Source organism: Ochotona curzoniae, unplaced genomic scaffold (genome assembly GCF_017591425.1).
Source record: "Ochotona curzoniae isolate NIBS_2020 unplaced genomic scaffold, NIBS_Ocur_1.0 contig_2321, whole genome shotgun sequence".
Lineage (NCBI taxonomy): Eukaryota > Metazoa > Chordata > Mammalia > Lagomorpha > Ochotonidae > Ochotona > Ochotona curzoniae.
The window spans coordinates 8,380,445-8,401,924 of record NW_024465421.1 but is presented as its reverse complement, the minus strand read 5'-3'; the positions used below and the strand labels follow the sequence as shown (position 1 = coordinate 8,401,924).

The 21,480-nt window shown below is 55.1% G+C and overlaps 2 protein-coding genes across 3 annotated transcripts; one reads left to right on the top strand and one right to left on the bottom strand.

Moving 5' to 3' along the window:
• Positions 1-1,447: 1,447 nt before the first annotated feature.
• BCL7C (BAF chromatin remodeling complex subunit BCL7C) lies at positions 1,448-20,153 on the bottom strand. 2 transcript variants are annotated; one of them, XM_040973852.1, is made up of 6 exons: positions 19,730-20,153; positions 19,114-19,192; positions 18,659-18,767; positions 18,409-18,570; positions 16,683-16,768; positions 1,448-1,642 (listed from the first exon to the last, which is right to left on the bottom strand). In XM_040973852.1, the coding sequence occupies exons 1-6, from the start codon at positions 19,819-19,821 to the stop codon at positions 1,448-1,450; spliced, it is 723 nt and encodes a 240-aa protein (XP_040829786.1). In that variant the 5' UTR covers positions 19,822-20,153. The 2 variants fall into 2 exon arrangements, with proteins under 2 accessions (XP_040829786.1, XP_040829787.1); XM_040973853.1 differs by lacking the exon at positions 1,448-1,642 and adding an exon at positions 16,008-16,203.
• LOC121151981 (small integral membrane protein 29-like) lies at positions 2,324-2,563 on the top strand. Its single transcript, XM_040973854.1, has one exon. It carries the CDS (start codon positions 2,324-2,326, stop codon positions 2,561-2,563), a length of 240 nt encoding a protein of 79 aa, XP_040829788.1.
• Positions 20,154-21,480: the final 1,327 nt, after the last annotated feature.

Sequence of the window (21,480 nt, the reverse complement as noted above, 5' to 3'; positions counted from 1 at the left end):
TTGTGAATTTGGAAAACTGCCCAGAGAAACTGGAATGAACTTCCCAAGTGACTCAGGTGGCCAGGGACCACCTTCCCTGGTTTCCAGGAAGGTTCCACACAGGAACTAGTCCTGGAGCCCAGCTTCCTTCAGCATCATTGTTCTAGAGGGGTCTGGGAGGAGGCCATTCCAGGGACTCAGGGGCTGAGTCTAACATATCAGCTACAAGTAGGAACTGTCATCTCAGTCACTGGTGCACATGTGACTCTCAACCACACGAATGCAAAGAGCGGTCTATCTAATCCACTACCGAGTCCCGCGGATGCCTCGTCAAACCCCACGGCGTCCCAGAAGTGCTACCGCATGGCGGCTGTGGAGTTGGCAGGCCAACCTGGGTCTGAAGGCCGCTCCTACATTTTACTAACTGTGTGGCTTTGGCCAGATCCCTTAATATCTCCGAGCCTTACTTCCTTTGTAAAATGCTGATCATCACCCAGTACCTGTGTCACTGGGAGCCCCGCGAGGGTTAAAGTATTCCCACAAATCACAATGCCCAGCACAGCGGAAGTTGCCTCTCTAACAGGCAACATTAGGATTTCTGAGTGTGACTGGTCCTGCAGTGAAGCGGGGAAGCTGGAGGTTGGTGGTGAAAGCCCTTTGGAACCACTGATCGGCCCGAGAGGCCTAGAGCTGTGGGGATTTTCCAGCTAGGTTGGGCCGGCTCAGGGCTGCGTCAGAAAGTCTCCTGGCCACTCCACGCGGGTTCCATGGCACGAAATGAGGGTCTGGGCTCAAAGGCCTCTTGCCCCTGCCTCTCTGGGGGCGGGGGCTGTCAAGTTGACTGCTGAGGTTGGCACCTGGTGGAAGCTTCCAACACACATGTTGGCGCTGGAGGTCGTCCTGTCACCCTGCCTTGATGTACAGGTGCAGGGCAAGAAGGCAGTCAAGCACAGATCCTCCACAGCTGCGAAGACCTGCAGGTGCTGCCCGTGGCCCTAGACGCATGCGCAAATGTCTGTGAAGGCCATGCCGGCGCCATGAGGTGTCGTCGCAGGAGGCCAAAGACCACCCATGCCAGTGGAGCTGCTGGCCAGGGTGGACCCTGTAGTGCTGTGCTGGCAAGACTCGGCCCCTTGAGGTGGGCAAGGCAGCCTGGTGTCCCCACCCCGCCCCCTCCTCAGACACCAGAAACCCGGCAGGCAGGTAGCTTCAGGCATCCGGTGTGGCCATACCCTAAGTCGTCCTTGCCTTTTGTGGGGTACCTGTGGGCCTGCTGTCCGTGAGAGCCAGCAGTGAGCCAGGTGGGTGCTGTAACCTCAGGTTCTACGCAGACGGAGGGCCGCCAGCCCGGGGTGTCCCCACGGTGGGTGTCCAACCGGAAGCCCCTCCGGCCAGGAGCATGGCAGGTGACTGGAACCTGAGGGCGGCAGAGGGAGGCTAGGGGCCTCTGCTGGCCCAAGGAGCCAGCTCACCTCCCTTTGCCCTGGGGAATCGTCCTGGGGGCTCTGGGGGCCTTGCCTCCTGCCCCGGGAGCCCTGGCTTCTGGGCCTGAGGTGGGCCGAGCATTGGTCCGCAGGCCCCTCCTGGGGAGCAGCCTCCTCAGGGGCTCCGGCTTCAGGCCTTTCTCATGGAGGGCCCGCCTCGTCAGCCTCACTCCTGGGTCCTGCGGGGAGAAAGAACAGCAGGGTAGTGTCTGTGCCTCCCAAGCCTGCCAAGCCTCCCAAGGCTGGGAAGCCCTCCTAGATGGGGACAGTCCTCACGAACCCCTGAGTTCTGTGCTTCTGACAAGGTTAAGCCAGAACTCTGGTGGGATTCCTATAGGGGCTCAGTTAGTGGAGGTGTACTGTTTCATTTTTAAGAGTTATTTTTACAGGAAAAGCAGATTTGCAGAAGGGACAGATAGAGATCATCTGCTGGTTCACTCCCCAAAAGGCCATAATGGCCAGAGCTGAGCTGATCCGAAGCCAGGAGCCGGGAGTCCCCTTCAGGTTTCCCACATAGGAGCAGGGTCCCAAGGCTTTGGGCTGTCCTCTACTGCTTTTCTAGGCCACAAACAGGGAGCTGGAAGGGGAGTGGGGGAGATGTGACATGAAGCAGGGCCCATATGGGGTTCCAGCTTGTGACATGAACCAGTGCCCATATACAGTTCTGGCATGTACAAGGCGAGAATTTAGCCACTGAGCCATCGAACTAGGGCTGATGGCAGAGTTTTAATAAATTCTAAATTGGGAGAGCCAGGCGAGGGTGTTCCTGTCGGGGATGCTGCAGCGGGAGAGAACCCAGAGGCGCCCTCCCAAGGTGCCACTGCCCATGCTGACCACCAGGCCGTCAACCTGCAGATGCCATGAGGAATACCACAGTGCCCAGTGCTCGCCAGGCCAGCAGTGACTCCCTGGTGGGCCCTTTCTTCCATATCACCCTGGTCGGGGTGGTGGTGGCAGTGGTCATGTATGTCCAGAAGAGGAAACGGGTGGATCGGCTTCACCACCACCTGCTCCTGGATGTGGGAGACTGTAAGGTGATCCATGGCTGGCAGAGCGGCTACCAACACAAGCGGACATCCTTGCTGGATGGCAAGACCTGACCCCTCAACCCAGCCCTCAGGACCTTGGGGTCCATCCCTCCTCCCACCAGCCCCACAGCTGAAACGCCACACCCACCTGCAAGCACTCACAGGCACCTCCTCCGGGGGGTGGAAAAGGAGCTAGGAACCAACCTGGCCCCTATAGGTTAATCCTCACAAGGGCTTTGGGGTGATGGACCCAGATGTATAGTATTCATTATATATGTTGTGAATAAAATGTTTTGTAAAAAATTAAATAAATTCTAAATCACTGCACTTGTGTATTTTAAAACAAACGAAGTAACTTTTTAAAAACAGTCAGAAGGAATTCATATTTGCAGTTTAAATTATTTGATATTTTAATTGGATCAATTTTAATTAAAGCCTAATTCCTCTACTAAAAATGGCTTTAACTTTTCTTTTTTAAAATAGCCTAATATATATATATATATATATATATATATATATAGAGAGAGAGAGAGAGAGAGAGAGAGAGAGAGAGAGAGAGAGTGGTCTACAAAGAAGGACCTAGGGTTATTTTTTAAAAGCACACACGGCTCAGTTGGCTAATCTGCCTTCAACATCATTCCATATGGGTGCTGGTTCGTGTCCTGGCTGCTCCACTTCCCATCATCTCCCTGCTTGTGGCCTGAGAAAGCAGTGGAGGATGACCCAAAGCCTTGGGACCCTGCACTCACATGGGAGACCAAGAAGAAGCTACTAGCTCCTGGCTTTGGATCGGCTCAGCTCCAGCTACTGCGGCTACTTGGAGAGTTAACCAATGGATCGAAGATCTTTTTGATTGTTCTCTCCTTAAGTCTGCCTTTCCAATAAAAAAAAAAAAAAGTCTTTAAAACAAACAAACAAAACTCTGTGACTCATACTTTAATTCTATTCAGGGACTCAAGAGGGCATCCTTGCTCACCAGACGCTTTGGATGTGCCTGGATTGCCACATCCTCGGTGCCATGAGCTGGAGCTTGCTGCAGAGCCATGCTCAGAACGGGCAGGCTCACAGGTGTCTCCATGGACGACACATGTTGCTTGTAAAGCCCAGATCGGCCACCAAGCACTGTGCCTCTCACACAGGTTGTATGAGGCTCAGCTTGTCTTCCACCTGGGAAGACTCGTCACCTGGCCTCAGCAGTCCTACTGTGCTGGCGGGCCTGGGTGCATCTGTGTTTACTCCCTTGGCGGAGCTAAGAATGTCTGTGGACTAGAGGCTTAGCACAAGCCAGGCACACCTGCCCTGATGGTTTATCTTGGAGCAGCCAAGTTGCAGTACTCGCTCCGGTTGAAAATTACACAAGAAGGTCTTCCAAACCCCAAGGCTGTCTCCTCCTCTCTCCCTTTGCTCAGGTTGGCTATGTTGCACTTCCCTTTTGGTTTTCGTCAAGTTCAATTAACACAGGAAACCAACCTCAGCGACTCTTAGTTCCATCCAAGATTAACAAACGACTGCATCCACCGGACTTTGTAACGAGAGCTCTGACACCCTGGATTTTTGCGATGTAAAAGTCTGTTCTTAAGACAAGGTGCGCCATCCTAAAAGCATGGATGATGGCCGCAGTGCAGTGTAATAAAATCGTTTCTCCATTAAGCATCTTTCCATTGTCCGTTCGATCAATCCTGACACTTTCCACGTTTTTTTTTTTTTTCCTGGTCTGCATACGTCCACCCAGGCAACTAAAGAACTTGTTGCTTCCTGTTCATCAGATCCAATAATGTCAACATGGAAGAACAGTGTGATGTTTTGTGGGATGGCAAGATGATTAAGATGGCTGTGAAACTGTATTATGAGAGAACAGAACTGACGTAGCCTTGAGGCAGCCTAAAGATAGTAGTTACGCGAGTAAGCTATCTTGGCCAGCTAAAAGCCCCACTGCTGTTGGTGGACGTGGCATTTGTGTGGAGAAAAAGCCAGGGTCACACTAATGGGCTACAGGAAAGGTCCTGTGTCCAGGACAACAGCTGCGATGGATGACACTACCTGAGGACATTGCTGAAAGAAGATCACCGTATCTCTCCAGAACCCACCTGGCTCTGCAAGGGTTGCTTTGGTGGCAGAAATGGCTGTGTGGCAGCTGCCACCACTCCCAGCCCTTTCAGTTCTTCGACAGTAGCATCAAGCATGCCTGTACCTCTAGGGGAGGAAGCAGCTCTACATGTTCTTACAGGTGAAGAAAATGCAAGGGGTCTCCACTTAGTCCTTCCTACCACATTGGCCCTCGGCCTGTGAGTAGAGAGCCTTTGGGGGGATTCTGCCACTGTGTCAGTATTCAAAATTACTACCTGCCATCTCCCAACTCATCCTCCAGGACTGAGACAATGGACTGGATCATTACACCGACTTTCTACACAGAGCATCATACAAAAGGTTGTCAGTAGAGGGCGCCAGTGGGCCGTTGAACGAGCAAAGCGAGCCTCTTCATTCTGGTCCAGTTGAGATTTCAGGTTTCTTCCTCTTACTGCATAGTTTTTGGAGGGGCGTGTGTGTGTGTGTGTGTGTGTGTGTGTGTGTGTGTGTGTGTGTGTGTGTGTGTGTGTGTGAACAGCCCAATAATTCTCTGTCCCAGATGCATACCCAGAACAAAGAGTCCCTGGGAAGCTTGCCTCTCCCCACCTCCCAGCAGGGACACCACATAATGCCTTTTTACTGAGTGGACTTCTGACCCTCAGACTGCCTTCCCACACCCACCCGGCCTTGACATTCATGTGGTTTTCCCAGCACAGCAAACTTTCTCTTAGACTTGACTTGTGTAGTAGTCTGGCTTTCTCTTCTAGCTCCATGCTCTCTTGAAACGCACTTTGTCTAGTGGATAGAAAGCCTGGCTTTCCACAGCACTTGAGGTATGTGTCTGCACCGCCTTCTCCAGCACTGAGCTCCTGGCGTGCATGCATATTCTAGCACTGTAACAGGCAGACAGTCTCCAGCATGTCATTCCTTCCTACTGAGCGACAGGTGGGATTGGGAACGGCAGTGCTGGACTTTCGGGAGGCACTGGGAGGCCCTGCGGAACACACTTCCTCTGATTTATTCCAGCAGCGCTCTGGGAAGAGCGGCGTCAGTAGCTCCCATGGCGGCAGGGCGCAGAAGACACCTCTGATGTCTCTGATTTCTGTCCCACCCTTTGAAGTGCAAGTGTGGATCTCAGTCTTGGAGGGAGATAATTCATCCTTGGCCATTCTGTCCGAGCTGCTCTTCATTTGAAACGCAGAGTTTCAGAGAGAAGAGAGACAAAGAGAATCTGCTGGAGCTGGACTGGTCTGAAGCCAGGAGCCAGGAGCTCCGCCCATCCATCCATCCATCAGGGTGGGTACAGGGGCCCAAGGACTTGAGCCATTCTCTGCTGTTTTCCCAGTCTACAACAGGGAGCTGGATGGAAATTAGAGCAGCCAGGCCATGAACTGGCACCTATATGGGATTCCTTCCTAACCTAATTGGTGGTCCACATATAAACATCACCAAAAGGGCCCAGCTAGTGGCTAAAGTCCCCCCCACTTGCATACACTGGGATCCCATATAGGTGCCGGTTCATATCCCGGCTGCTCCACTTCCCATCCAGCTCTCTGCTTGTGGCCTGGGAGACAGTCAAGGACAGCTCAAAGCCTTGGGACCCTCAGTCTGTGGGAGTCCTGGAAGAGGCTCTGAGCTCCTGGCTCCTGGCTTCAGGTTGGCACAGCTCCCGCAGTGGTGGCTGCTTGGGGGGATGAATCAACAGACCAGAAGATCTTCCTCTCTGTATATCCGACTTTCCAATAAAAATTTTTTTTTAAAAAACCATGCTATTAAAAAACATATATTAACTTTATTTATTTGGGAAGCAGAGAGAGAATATCTTCTATCTGCTGGTTAGCTTTTCAAACAAAAACAGCTACACGTAACAGCTACACAAAGCCAGGAGCCTAGCAATCCATCTGGATCCCATATGTGGGTGTCCCCAACACCTGGGCCACGCTATACTGCTTCCCCAGGCCCAGCCACAGGGAACTGGATGGGGAGCAGTAGCAGCTGGCACTGGCACTGGTACCCCGCTGTGGGGCGCTGGCATCACAGACAGTGACATTAACTGCTGCATCCTACCTCCACGCTGACATCCTGGACCCGTGTCTTCCACCCCCCTCCAAGGGCTTAGCTCGGATCTGACACAGAACCACAGAACCGAATTTTAAAGTAAAGCTGCTTCTGGAAAAGGAAGCTAGTTCTATTAAAAACGGGCTCTTAGCTTCATGGGCTGTTTATTTCACTACTAAAACAAGATGTAAAGCAGAGTTAGAGGGAGGAGGCAGAGGGCCTTGATGAAGGATGACAAGAGATGGAAATGACCCCAGGCCAGGATGTGCACAGAGGGCGTCCTGGCGCATGTCCCATGACCAGGCTCCAGCAACAGCATCCCATGTAAGGACAGGTGCTTGTGTGGCACTCCAGGACACAGGGCAGCCTGCGTAAGAAGAAGCCCAGACAGCCCACTGGTAGGAGGGGGCAGAAGTCCAGGGTCCCGGGGGGCCGTGTGGGCTCTGGCCAGTGACACCAGCAGCTAGCAGCAGATTCTACCCCCATCCTCTCATGCCTGCGCTCCACCCCATGCATGGTTATCCAGGCAACACCTCCTGAGTTGTGGCACTTCTGCATCAAGTCCAAAGTTACATCAGAACAACATCAGCAGGGCTGGAGCCCTGGTATAACATACTAAGCCTCTACCTGCAACACAACATCCTATATGGGTACCTGCTTGGAGTCCTGGTTGCTCTACTTCTGATCCAGCTCCTTGCTAATGTGCCTGGTTAAGCAGTGGAGAATGCCTCAAGTCCCTGGGTTCCTGTACCCACTTGAGAGACACGGAAGAGGCTCCTGACTCCAAGCTTCGGATTGGCCCAGCTCAGGCCACTGTGGCCATTTGGGGAGTGAACTAGTGGATGGAAGATTTCTCTTTGTCTCTTCCTCTTTTTCTGTTACTCTGCTTTTCAAATAAAAAATAGATTTATTTTATTTTTATTGCAAAGTCAGATATACAGAGAGGAGGAGAAACAGAGAGGAAGATCTTTCATCCGATGATTCACTCCCCAAGTGACCGCAACGGCTAGCGCTGACCCAATCCGAAGCCAGGAGCCCTAAGCCTCTTCTAGATCTCCCACGTGGGTGCAGGGTCCCAAGGTTTTGGGCCATCTTCGACTGCTTTCCCAGGCCACAAGCAGGGAGCTGGGTGGGAAGTGGAGCTGCCAGGATTAGAACCAGCACCCATATGGGATACCGGTGTGTTCAAGGCAAGGACTTTAGCCTCTAGGCCACTGTACTGGGCCCTAACAAATAAATCTTAAAAAGAAAAAATGGGGGAAGGTGGCTTCTCCAATAATTAAAAAAGCCCAACCTAATAGAAATAACTGTAATATTTGTTTGACGGGACACCCAGAAAATGCAGTCACCCCAGCACTCACATGTTTAGGTCCAGGAAGTCCTGAGTCAGTGTCTGGGCTCACTACGGTCTATTTTAGGGGTTTTTATAACCATGGGCAAATTTAGGCAAATCAATCATTTTAGTAATAATAGTGAGGTGTAGGAGGACATTGTGGCCCTAGAAGCTCAGTGAGCACAAGATTACAGTTCATTGGACAGTATTTGCATGAGAACAAATGGTTACCTTTTGTATACCTGATGGGAGATCATTTGTATAAGAAAGGTTACTTGGGCCCGGCGCGGTGGCGCAAGTGGTTAAGGTCCTCGCCTTGCACACCTGGGATCCCATATGGGCGCCGGTTCTATCCTGGCAGCCCCGCTTCCCTTCCAGCTCCCTGCCTGTGGCCCGGGAAAGCAGTCGAGGACGGCCCAAAGCTTTGGGACCCTGCACCCGTGTGGGAGACCCGGAAGAGGCTCCTGGCTTCGGATCTGCATAGCATCGGCCATTGCGCTCACTTAGGGAGTGAATCATTGGATGGAAGATCTTCCTCTCTGTCTCTCCTCTCTGTATATCCGCCTTTCCAATAAAAAAAAAAAATTAAAAAAATAAATCTTAAAAAAAATTAAAAGAAAGAAAGAAAGAAAGAAAGGTTTCGAAGACAGCATGTGAATGAGCGCACTTGGTGGAATATACAAAACAAAAGGAGTTCCAATCAAGAGTATGGAAACAGTTGATGGGTTTTGTTCATAAGCTCAATACTTCCTCCCTTATCCCATAGGACTCTCAGTGTATAAAGTCTGATGCCAATAATAATCTTCGGCTTTTGTGCATCAGTCAGTGTCCACGCGTGTTATTATCGGCTCCGTGCACCAAGTCCATTGCTGCGGGATAGCGACAGCGAGGCATCCCAACTGGCTTTGCAATCCGCCTGCCAGGTTTCCGCTGCCCGACACAGGGGCAGCTTGTTTACACAGAATCGGATGGCAGGCGTCACGGTAAAGGAGGCTGTGAAGCCTGCCGGCTGTTGTTTCAACAGGATGAAAGCAAGAGGCTGGCGCTGTGGCACAGTGGCCAAAGCATCTGCAGCACTAGCCGGCGTCCCATAGGGGTGCCAGTTCAAGTCCAGGCTGCTCCAGTTCAAATCCATCGCCCTGTTAAAGCAGCAGAGCATGGCCCAAGGCCCTGGGCCTTTGGATTCTGGTGGGAGACCCAGAAGAAACTCCTGGCTCCTGGCTTCAGACTGGGCCCAGCTCCAGCCATTGTGCTCATCTAAGATGTGAACCAGTGAATGGAAGTCCCCTTTCTCTGCCTTTCCTCGCTCTGTGTAACTCTGCCATTAAATGAGTAAATCTTTTTTTTTTTTTTTTTGTTAAGTTTCACTTTTTAAAAACTTGCCCCAATCAGCCAGCAGGAAGCACACTGGTGTTAGTCTGGGAGGTTGGGGGAAAGGAGGGTGGTTTTTTCCTGATGGTGATAAAATGTTGCAAAAATCGCGATCATTGCAGAAACCGCGCATAGCACCAGAACCAAGAACTGTACACTTTCATCCGGTGAACTGCGAAGTGCAGGGGCTTAGGCCCGATTCTCTCAAAAGCACCTGACGGTGTTTAGGCCCGCGCCCGCGTGGAGCAGTGAGGAGCAGGCACTGAGGCACAGAATCACGCAACCCGGAGTCCTCATCCATCCCGCCCTGCCGAGCCGGCCACCTGCACGGCCAACCCGCAGGAATAGGGACGGTGTGGACGGCAGGCCCTGGGCCTCCCCCAGAGCTCTGGGTCGCCAAGTCCTTGGCCGTGGAACGAGGTCGCGGTCAGTGCAAGGTGCCACTGCCCCCGCCCAGTCCCGGCCCTCACACAGCCGGGGAAGCCAGACCCCAGCCCTCGGTCAACACTGCCAGTGCGGGGCCTCGGGGGGAGGAAAGCGGCCGCCCGGGGCCGGTCTAGAGCCCGGTGGGACCCCCGCGCGGCGCGGGTACCGGCGGAGCGCACACCCCGCTCCGCACACCCTCCGGCCCCGCCCCACCGGAAGTCCGCCACCGGCCGCTCTAGCACGCGCGCCCGCCGCGTCGCTGGCCTTAACCCTTCCCTGGGCGCCGCCCGCGCCGAGGCACGCTGCCCTTCTTTGTTCCCTCGGAGCTTCACAGCGGGCCGAGGCGGAGGTCGGGCGGAAGGCTCCGGCTGCGCAGAAGGCGACCAAAGGCGCGCAGCCTCGGGGCTGGGTTTACTTGGTGCCCTCGCGTGTCTCCAGTTCCCGCCCCAGTCGCCGCGCGTGTTACCACCGAGGGGACTCACTCGGCGGCTCAGCGTTTCCGAAACGCCCTAAACACCGCGGGGGAGGCCACACACACGTGGAAAACATTCACCTCGCCAGCCCCGCGCTTCCCACGAGCCCCCACATCCCCTGCCCCCGCGCCAGGTTCACGCTGGTGGCCGATCTGGCACAAAGACCAAGAAATGAGTTATGGCTCCTTTTTTTTTTCCAGATGGGCCCCCGCGGAAGTCTTGACAAGGCAGGAGACTTTGCCCAAAGCACAGCTACTACCAATCCGCCTGATTTTAGGATGGTGTGTTCCTCTCCTGGGGCCTGGCCCATCCGGGAGGGGACAGCCACAGCAGAACAAAGCCAGGTATACACAGAGAAGCCACAGACACACGTGAGGATGGAAAAGCAAGTGCTAGCCCAGGTGGGCTCCCGAGGTCTCCTGCCCTTCCAAGCTGGCAGAGGCTAGGAAAACAGCTTAGCAGAAACGCATTCAAAACTGCTTTGGTTCTTTTATGGCTCATCAGTGAGCACCTGCTGCTTGCCGGAAGGGTGAGATAGACGTGACCTTATTCTAGCAGGGCAAATGCGATGGCAAATGAAAGAGGAAGTCCAATGGGTACGCAAGCAAGGGCCTGATCTGGGCGACAGCAGGTCAGGGAGCCTGGAGGACGTGCGATGGACCTAAGGATTCAATGAGCCTTGGCCAGGGACCTGGAGGAAGGGATGAGCTGGCCAGGTGGGACGAGCAGCGAGCACAGAGATGTGGAGGAAGCCGAGCAGGAAGTGGGTAGCCGCACAAGGCAGGGAGCACCAGTGTGCAGGGCTTCATCAGCTGAGGGGCAAAGACGGGTATGAGTGGGCACCAGGAGGCCCTGGACTCAAGGGCCAGAAGTGAGGGGTGGCAAGAACATTGAGTGGAGGAGAGAAGGCGAGCAGAGCCTGGGGGTGCTGGAGCCCCACCAGCAGCCTCAAGCCTCCCCAGGGAGCAAAGGCATTGTAGTGACTGCCAGTGAGTACACGCCATGTGTCTCAGATAGGATTTTTTTGTTTTGTTTTAAGATTTATTCATTTTTCGGGCCCAGTGATTAAATGCTCACCTTGCAAGCACCAGATCCCATACGGGCACTGGTTCGTGTCCCAGCTGCCCCACTTCACATCCAGCTCCCTGCTTGAGGCCTGGGAGAGCTATAGAGAATGACCCGAGTGCTTGGGACCCTGCACATGGGAGACCTGGAAGAAGCTCCTGGCTCCTGGAGATATATATATAAAATATAAAATATAAAAATATATAAAATATAAAATATATTAAAATATAAAATATAAATATATAAAAATATAAAATATAAATATATATAATAAAAATATAAGTTTTTTAAAATAACATACTTTTTTAAAAAAGTTATTCACTTTTTTTTAAAATTTGAGAAGCAGATTTACAGAGACAGGAGAGATAAAGATCTTCCATGTGCTGGTCTCCTCCCAAATGGTCATCAATACCCAGAGCTCAGCAGATCCACAACCAGGAGCCTCTCTCCAGACTCCCACATGACTACAGGGCCCAAGGACTCAGGCCATCCTGAACCAGTGCCCATTGCCACAGCAGCGGGAGGCATAACCTATTAGGCCATGGCAAGAGCCCACGTTTCAGAACTTGTGCTTTCAACAGTAGCTGAGGGCCCAGCATTGTGGCTCAACAGCTTAAGACGCCACCTGCAATGCTGGCATCCCATTCAGGCACTCATTTAAGTCCCAGCTGTTCCACCTCTGATCTGTTCTCCACTTCCCCTCTTCTCCACTGAGAGCAATCCTGCTCAAAACGAAGTCTGGGGGAATACAACCAACCAGGCAATAAAAGGACCATGTCTCTGATCCAGAAAATGACACAGGCTGCTCTCAAGAATAGAACTCTGAAGGACATGTGCCCCAGGGCCACAGAGGAAGCCCCCCACGGTGACACTGCCACTCGCAGTCCCTGCTGTTCCACTTGGGATCACGCCTTGGTAATGTCCCCACAAAACTAGTGCGTAATGGCCCAAGTGCTTGGGTTCCTGCCACCCACATGGAAACCCAGAGTCGCAGGCCTGGCTTTCAGCCTGGCCTCCCCTGGCTGCTGCAGACACTTAGGGAGTGAACCGGTGACAGTCTCTCCTCTGTCACTCTGCTTCTAAAACTACATCTATGTACATATAACACTTAGAGTTGGCACTATGGTAGAGCAGGCCTGTAGCACTGGCAACATATACAGGGCCCCAGTTTGAATCCCAGCTGCTGCACTTGTGTCAGGAACTCGCTGGAGTGACAGGCACGTTCCCACTGGACAAGCCTGCGTGTGCATGTGTGAAACTCCCTGAATTCTACATAGGACACGGATGTGCTCTTCAGGACACGGATGTGTTCTGTGCGTTGAGAGGTAGGAAACTCATTCATAGAAACGCGGCTGCTGTGGGGGATACAGGTGCCTGATGGCTGAGAGGGAAGTGTTCTGTTGTCTGCAGATCTGGAAATACTCGGAGGCAACAGAATGGATAAGCAGCCACGTGACTGCACGTGAAGGTGACTGCAGCCACGCAGCATGGGACTAGGCAGCAGGTGTGTGGGTGTCACCTCTACAATTCTCTGTGTTAGGACTGATGGCTTGATTTGAGAAGCAGTGACGAGAGTGAGAAAGTGCCTCCATCCCTTGTTTGCTGCCCTAATGTCAAGAACTCGGGCTGGGCCTCCCATGCGGGCGGCAAGTAGCGCAAGCCCAAGTACTCAAGCTTTCATCTGCCACTTTCCCCAGAGCAGCAGCAGGAAGCTGGGTGGGATGCAGAGCAGCCAGGACTCAAACTGGAGGCCTCCAAATGTGGGAGGTTTAACGTGCTGTACCACAATACCTATCCCACTTTTCCAAAGAACTGCTAACTTCCTGTGTTACTGAAAGTGACATAAGGGCAGGGTTGATTTTGTTTCCACTTTTTTGTTTGTTTGTTTGTTTATGCTGTACCCCAGGGGCCTCAAATAGTCCCCAGCAAAGAATCAACACACAGCATGTCCCTGTCACTAGCAATAAAGGAGGTCCTAAGTCTTGTGCTGAAGAAGCTGAGAGATAGGACAATGATGAGACAACAGTCACCAAGTGCTCTGGGTCCTGCCAGAGGGCCGTGCCAGAGGACTGGGGATTAGAAAACAAGAAGACATGTGCCAGGGGACCAGTGACAAGCAGGGCCCTCCTGGCATAGCAGGGGGTGGTGCCCGGGGTAGTACTCAGGAGCAGATGAGAAGATGCCATCTGGGAGAACCAGGAGCAGAGGGGAAGATGGGGGGCGGGGTGCACCCTTTAGGGGAGAAGGGGTGGCAGTGGGCGGTGGGGCAGCATGGTGCACATGGGTGGAGGAAGGGCAAGGGGAAGTGGGGAGTCTGACTGGTGGCTAGTACCCAGTAAAGGAAGCACAAAGCCTGGCTGGGGTGGGGACTATAGGAATTAGGCACTGCCTCTGGGGATTGGGTGCAAGGTGATGGTGGGGGCAAGCTGGGGTGCAAAGGCAGCTAAGGACAGCCTGGTAGATACCCAGTGTAGTCATCTGGTTCCTTGAGTGTGCAGGAAGGGGCAGAACCTGTGGGCAGAAACCATTCCCTAAAAGGGAAGATGGCAGGGGTGAGGCAGTGGCCTAGTACATTAGCCTCTACGCAGTTCTGGCATCCCATAGGGAGTGCTAGTTCGAGTCCCGGTCACAGTCATTTGGGGAGTAAACCAGCAGGTGGAAGCTATCTCTGTAAATCTGCCTTTCAAATAAAAATAAATCTTCATAAAAAATTATTTAAGGGAAGGTAGAACTGAGGGGAGCAGGCATCACTAGGAGGAGGACAGAGGCCAGGGTGGGTTCAGCAGAGCAGGGGGGAGCCAGAATCACTGGGGGGCCCAGGGTGGGCAAACCACCAAAAGCAGAGAGAAGAGCCTGGAGGCACAGCCAGGGGATGGATAGATGGGGTAGTGGAAATCAACTTCTGCACGGGCGTCCACCTCCTACGTGTGGCACTAAGGGCCCTGTCACATTTCTTCTCTGTAACACTCTCCATTTTACACAAGAGGAAACCAAGGGCCTCCGGAGAGGCCAAGGCACTTGCTCAAGGTCATACAAGTGGGTGCAGAAGCTGAGATTTGAACCCAGACATAGAGTCCCGTCTCCCCCGACACACATAGCTACCTGGGCATTAACCCGCGAGCAGCACTCACCCACGCCTGGCAGCTCACACAGTTATCACCTCAAGGGACAGCGGACGCAAATAAGACAGCCACCCACACGCCCACAGAGTGTGGCACCTGCGAGGCTGGATCACAGCCCTGCAGACATCCACCCCCTCGGGGCCTGAGGCCATGACTGTGTCACTGTGACCCACAGGACACTGCAGATGCACGGACGCCAAGGAGCTGGAGGTGAGAAAAGTGTCCCAGATGATCCAGACTGGACCTGGAGTCATCACGGGGCCCTCTGAGAGCAGGTGATGGGACCGAGGAGAGAGAGGCTGGACCACGCCCCTGGCTGACAGCTTTGAAGACCCTGGGGGGGCAGGTAGTTTCCAAGCCCACAGCTACCTGATGGAGCCAGCCCCCGCTGCTCCCACCCTGAGCACGGTACGGGGAGGCTAATTTTGGACTTGGGATGTCCAGAACTATCACAGAAGACATGTAGGTGCTTCATGGTGCTGACCGGGCGCGCATTTGCTACTGATAGGAGGTAGAGGTGCCCTGTCACCGCACACCTGCCCCGCTGGCCAGCCTAGCCACCACTGCAGGACCCAGCCTTGGTTTTCAAAGAGTTCCTTTAAAAGTCTCAGGCTGACCTCTCTGTAAACCTGTGGGGATTTTTTGCTTTGTTTTGTCTTTTTTTCATTTGTTTAAAAAAAAAAAATGGGGGGTAGGGGCAATGCACTTGACTCTGCCTTTCTTGCAGGCACCAGAGAGGGGACCTAAGATTATTGGAAGATTCCCACAAGCTACTGGAGCTGGCAGGTGAAGGCAAATTAGTGTCCCCATTACTCAGATGAATAAACTGAGGTTTCAGGACTAAAAAGAGCCGGTCTAGAGTCACACAAGACAGTGAGGGACAGAGCCAGGACCTGTACCAGGGTGTGACTCTCCATCTGTGTCCCAGAGCCTAGCTCCCATGCCACCTCCTCAGAGAAGTCCTCCGGACAGGCCCAGCCATTCATTTGTTCATTCATTCATTCATTCATGAAGCAGAGTGGCTGGACTGCCCCATTCCCAGTGTCATGCTAGACAGGGCTGGGGGAGCCACTTCCATCCTCAGGAGACCAAGGCCTTACAGACAAGACAGACCCACACACCTAGGAGACATGCTTGAGTCCAGGGAGGGGAACCCAGTGCGAGATGAGAACTCAGAACCAGGGGTGGGGGGAAGGTGGGGGAGTGTGGAGGGAGAGTGAATGAGTCAGGGAGGGCTTCTCAGAGGAGGTGGCGACAGACCTGGGACAAACAGGACTCAACTAGAAGTGCACCAGGGTGCAAGGCTGAGGATCGGCTAAGCCATCCCTGAGGGCAGGAATAGGCCTATGTGCGACTTGCATAGTCATCCTGGCCCATAAGAGGAGTGGACGTGGGAGTCCCCAGGGAGGAAGGTGAAGATCAGGAGTTAGGGGATGGGGGCAGGGGACCCTGGCTCCAGCCCTCACTCACAGGTGACTCAGGGGTGACTACAGGAAGGCCCTCTCGGCGCCTCAGTGACCCCATCTGAGAAACGGAGCATGAGACAAAGCTGTCTCCAGAGCCCCTCCCCAGGTCTGACGGGCAAATGACAGGACACGAACTTACAAAAGGGTCTTTATTGATTAAAAAGCCCAAGGGTCCCTGGGGCGACGGGACAGGCAAGCCGGCTTCTCAGGGGTCGGGGGCATTGGGGCAGATGCGCTTGAGTGGGGGGGCGCCCTCCGAGTCCTCTGTGTCACCCTGGGCTGCCTCGGGGACAGGTGGCACTGGCTCAAAGACGGGGTAAGCTTCGGGGGCCTGGAGAGGAAGGGCGGACAGGCGTGAGCCCCACCCGAGGCAGGCATCCAGCTTCCAAGCTCAGCTGCCTTGGCCGTCACCACAGCCACCACGCCCACGCCATGCCACGCCCCTCCCGGACCCAGAAGTTGGCCCAAAGCCCAGCACAAGGGCATGCATTCTCTTAGCAGTTAGAGGGGACTCTGTTAGCCTAACCTTACACTTTAGGCCTTGCTTTCTGGAATGCCTGGGGCACACCATGGTTTTTCATTTTTGTGTTTTCAGGCTTTTCATGTTCTGAAGTCAGCCCTGAGCCAGCCCGCAGGACCCTGGCTCTACCACACCCTTTCCTTGTTCATCCCAGGAACTCAGCCGCCAAGGCTGGGCTGGCTCCTCAGCTGGTCCATGTCTGTCTCCCTCCCAGACCCCAAGATGCCGCCTCCAGGCCTTGGGGGGCCCTGGCCCCAGCCCTGGGAATGTAGTCTGCAGGCCACGCTCACCTCAGCCTCCAGCAGCTCTGGCACAGGCTCCTCCTTGGTCAGCATGGGGGGTTCATCAGTGCCGCCTGCGGTCATGCCCCCAGGATCTGGAACGTGAACAGGCGTCGCCTGAGCAGCTGTGCTATGCCCAGAGGATGGGCAGTTAGAGGAGCACGCGTATGCATGTACACACGTACACACGTACGTACACACGTACACACACACACACACACACACACACACACACACACGTGCATACCTGCACCACACACAGGGAGCTGCACAGCAAGGAGCCTCCCAGTCACAGTTTGAGGGAGGAACGCTTATGCAGAAATTTTGACAACTGCATAGCATTTAAGCAGGCAGGCCACGGGGGCAGAGGGGAGGACACCATTTTAAGCAGAGGCAGCACATGCTGAGGGAGCAGAGGTTCTGTTTAATGTCTCTCTTTTCCAATGGCCTCTCTTTACTCATCTGTAACATGGGGCCAGGGACAGTAATGCCTGCAGGAAGCTGCCCCCAGCTCAGCCAAGTTGATAGAACCCTTGGGGAGCGTCTGGCACTCCGTGCTCCTTATCGTTTTTCTATTAGCAGAGGTATGCATAGCCTGGCACCCTCTGGGCTCAGCCCACAGGCCCAAGGTGAGGTGGTCTGGCAAGCAGGGAACAGGACAGAGGCCCAAGGATCCAAGTGTCCCATGCAGGAGGCAGCAGCCACAGGGATGTGCAGTGGAAAATGACCCCATCAAACCCAAGCTTTAGGAAAAGCCATTACAGTAGCTATGTGGATGTGACCACAGGATACCCAATGGGGAGGCCGGAGCGAGGCTAAAGTCTGGGAGTCAGAGGAAGGTGGCTACCCTGGGCAGGAGGGATCAATGGCAAGGAAGAGGAGCTGGCGATGTGGGCTCGGGATGCTGGCTCCCAGCTGCATGAATTCAACCTCTCCCCGTCTCAGCCTGTTCATCTATAAATGGGGAAGTCCACAGGCATCTGGACCCTTTCAGGGTGCCGGTGAGGATCCAATGAAATAAAGCGCACAAGGTGGGGCTAGTGCTGTGGTACAACAGTTAAAGCTGTCACCTGCAATGCCACCATTCCATCTGGGTACTTCACTATCCATCCAGCTCCCTACTTAGGCCTGGGAAAGCAGCAGGAGAGGGTGCAAGTGCTTGGGCCCCTGCACCTATATGGGAGACCTGGAAGAATCTCCTAGCTCCTGGCTTCAGACTGGCCCAATCCTGGCCATTGGGGCCATCTAGGGAGTGAACCAACAGGTGGAAGATCTCTCTTTGTCTCACTCTGTCTGTTCCTCTGTAACTTTCAAATAAGTGAACAAAACCTAAAAAAGGAATTATCAGGTGGCGCCCAGCACACAGCAGCGAGCTCAGTAAACATGGGATGCTGTTACCAGTTCCCCCTATGACGTTACCCATCTCTTAGTTGTACCCTGTCTGTTAGTCACTCAATATTCATCAAGCACCTACTGTGTGTTCCACTGAGAATGCAGTAAGCGAGATCAGCGAGGGCATGATATTCTGGAAGCTGATGGGGGTTGTGGGGTGGGAGATGCATTAGTGAAAAATGAAATATCTATGAAAATGCCAGACAGAGAGAGCCAGAGGGAGGGAAGAAAGCCATCAGCGCGAGGGGCTGTTCCCATAGGAGCCAGGGGATGAGCTGGTGGGGGCAACGTCGGGGAGGACAGGGCCTAGAGGGGACTCCTGGGAGAAAGGATCTGCTCCTACCTCGCTCTTGGCCCAGCCGTGGGGGCTGCGACTCCTCAGGGACCCCCTCGGGGGCTCCGGCAGGCGACACAGGCCGGCTGGGCTGAGGGGTGCCACTGGGGCTGGGCTCGGTGCCCTTGTGGAGGGAGGCCTCCGAGTGGAAGCTCTGGTTGCTGTTCTCATCTGTGGGAGCAAAAGCCCAAGAGGGTTGGCCTAGGGCACCCTCCTCCTCCAGGACCCCCCTCCCTAGAAAGCTCGGTTCTCCACATACCGTTGAGATCCAGCAGAATGAGAGGGCCACCCCCGCGCGGACTGGCACCCCTGCCCCGACGCTCCCGGCCGCGAGACCGCTCTGCCACGCCACCTGCCCGCCGCCGCTCCTGGGGGGAGAGGGGACACAGGGGGGGCCAAGAGTCAGCCTTCTCGCCCGCCAGCTCTGGCGTACACCCCCCCCCACACACACACATACACACACACTGTAATTAACGAAACTGAGGGACAGAGAAGCCAAAGGCCTGTCTGAGGTGACACTGGCTGTGCACACGCTGGGCTTGCGTGAAACAGGGTGCAGGGTCTGGAGCAGGAAATGGGGAGGAGCCAAGAGTAATCCTGAACATCTGGGCTGCCGCCTTCAGGGCCTCTCGGGGTAGGCACGGGAGGCGGAGGCGAGGGTCAGCAGGAGCGGGGGCTGAAGCTGCAAGGAAGCAAGGCCCTGGGCTCGCTCACCTCCTCCTGGGGGTCAACCACAGGCACCCACTTGAAGATGCGAAGGGAAGTGTCGCCCACAGTCACCCACCGCTTCTCCCTGTGGGAAGGTGGTGCGCTGGGGTCAGAGGGGCTCCAGGGGAAAGCCCCACCCCACCCCACCCCACTCCCCAGGTAGCAGGGGGAAGTGGGGGAGGGTCCGGGGAGGGAGTTTTGTGAATGGGGCGTAATTGGAGAAAGACCAGGGTTGAGATGGGGGGTGGGCAGGCGCGGGGAGAGGAGGTGTCCCTGAGCATGCCTCAGGGGGGTCTGAGGCTCAACAGACCCCTAGGGGCACCCTCTCCCCGGGAACGTGGCTTGCTGGCCCGGCCCAGGACTACCGCGGCGCGGACTTGCAGGAGGAGGAGTGTCAGAACCTCAGGGGGCGGGGCACGGAAAGAGGGCTCCTGCTCGGCTGGGGACCACGCTTTGTAGAGCTCGGGGAGCAGCCCGGGAAAGGGGGCCAGAGCTCTGCGGAGCCCGTGCCCAGTTGCTGGGCGGGGGCGCGTCTAGCACCTTAGGGGCACAGCTGGCGAGGGGCGGGAAGGCGCAGGAGAGGGGAGCCGGCGGGGACCCGGGGTGGGGGGGCAGTGCTCACCATCTCCGGACCTTCTCGATGGTCGCCATCACCTTCTTGATGTCATCCTTGGCCCGGCTCCGGGTCTCGGCCCGCACGGTCCGGCCGGCCATGCTGGCGGGGCTGGGGCCGGGGCCGAGCCCGCGGCGGGGCTGCCTCCCGTCCGGCGGGCTCAGGCTCGGCGCCAGGCCGGGGAGCCGCGCTCGCCGCCAGCCGTCCCTCCGGGAGTTGGCCGCGCCCTCCCTCGCTCCCCAACGCCTCCGCGAGTCCCCGCCCCGCTTCCTGCCGCCGCGCCCCGCCCCGGCCCGGCCCCGGAGCGGCTGGCGGGCGGCGCGGGCGGCCGGAGCCCAGGCCTGGCAGCCGGGCCCGCCCCGCTCCGCCCCGGGCCCGCCCCCTCGGGGCGCCCGGACGCGCAGCGCCCCCTGTCCGCCGCCGGGAACGAGAGTTGGGGGGCCCCCAGCTCCGCGACTGGAACGCGCGCCCGAGGCGGTGCGTTCAGGCCACGTGGGCGCGCGGCTGCACGGGAGGGTCGGGGTGCGGGAGGGCGTCTCTGAAGCGCTGTGTGTACCCACCGTCGCCGGGCTGTCTTGATTCCAGGCTGCCCGACTGAATTCGTTCATCCATTCATTCAACCCTCTGGTAGCCAAGTGCCAATTATGCGCCAGCCGCTGCCACAGGAAGGATGGCGAGAAAGAATGACAGGCTACACCAAGTGTGGGCGCGGGAGAGCAGCTAGCCGGCCTCCTTTAGGCTTTTGGGGGAGCGTGAATTGGTGAAGCTCCTTTAGAAAGCTGGCAGTTTTCCAGCGAAGCCAAACAAAGGCCCACCTATGCCGCATTCACGGCACTTGAAGGTTGTCAGCACCCAACAAAAAATGCCCCAAGAGACCTGAGCCGGCACACCGGCAGCGCTCTTAAGAGTCTCAACTGTAAATCAGCAGGAAGCTGAGAAATGAATTCCAGCCTATTCACACCTCGGCCAAGCACACAGCAAGGACAGTGACCAAGGTTCCAGCCATGGGGACAGAGCAGCAAACAAGGTTCCTGCTCCACAGGGACAAGGCTCCTGCACAAAATCCTGGGTGAAAGAAACCAAACGCACCACGTGATTCTGTCTGGATGAAGTTCAAAACCAGACAAGAAGAATGTATGGTGTGCAGCCAGGAGCCTTCTGGGAGCTGGTAATTTCCTCTCCTGGAGCTGCTTCCCTGATTCCCAGATTTATTCTGAAAACTCCCCAGGTTGGATGCTGGTGCTGGATGGGTGTCTAGTTGACCTTATAGTTCCCTACTGGGACAGGCACGATGGCTCAATAGCTAAATCCTCCCCCTGCAAGCGTTGGTGTCCATATGGGCACCATAGTTCATGTCCTGGCTGCTCCACTTCCCATCCAGCTCCCTGTTTATGCCCTTGGGAAAGCAGTGGAGGATGATCCAAAGCCTTGGGACCCTGTACCGCGTGGGAAACCGAGAAGCTCCTGGCTCCTGGCTTTGGATCAGCACAGCCTAGTCATTGTGGCCACTTGGGGAGTGAACCAGCAGAAAGATCTCTCCTTTGTCTCTCCTTCTCTCTGTAAATATATCTTTCCAGTAAAAAATAAATATTTTTGAAAAAGAAGAAGTTCCCCTACAGAAAATAACCAGGTAGTTTTCCAGCTGGTCACTCAGCAGGTATGATCACGTGTATACATGTGCTGTGTATGTGTGTGTGCGTGCGTGTGTGAGACCCCAGGGTGATGCCTCTTATAGCGCTGCTGACCATGTCCAGAGCTGT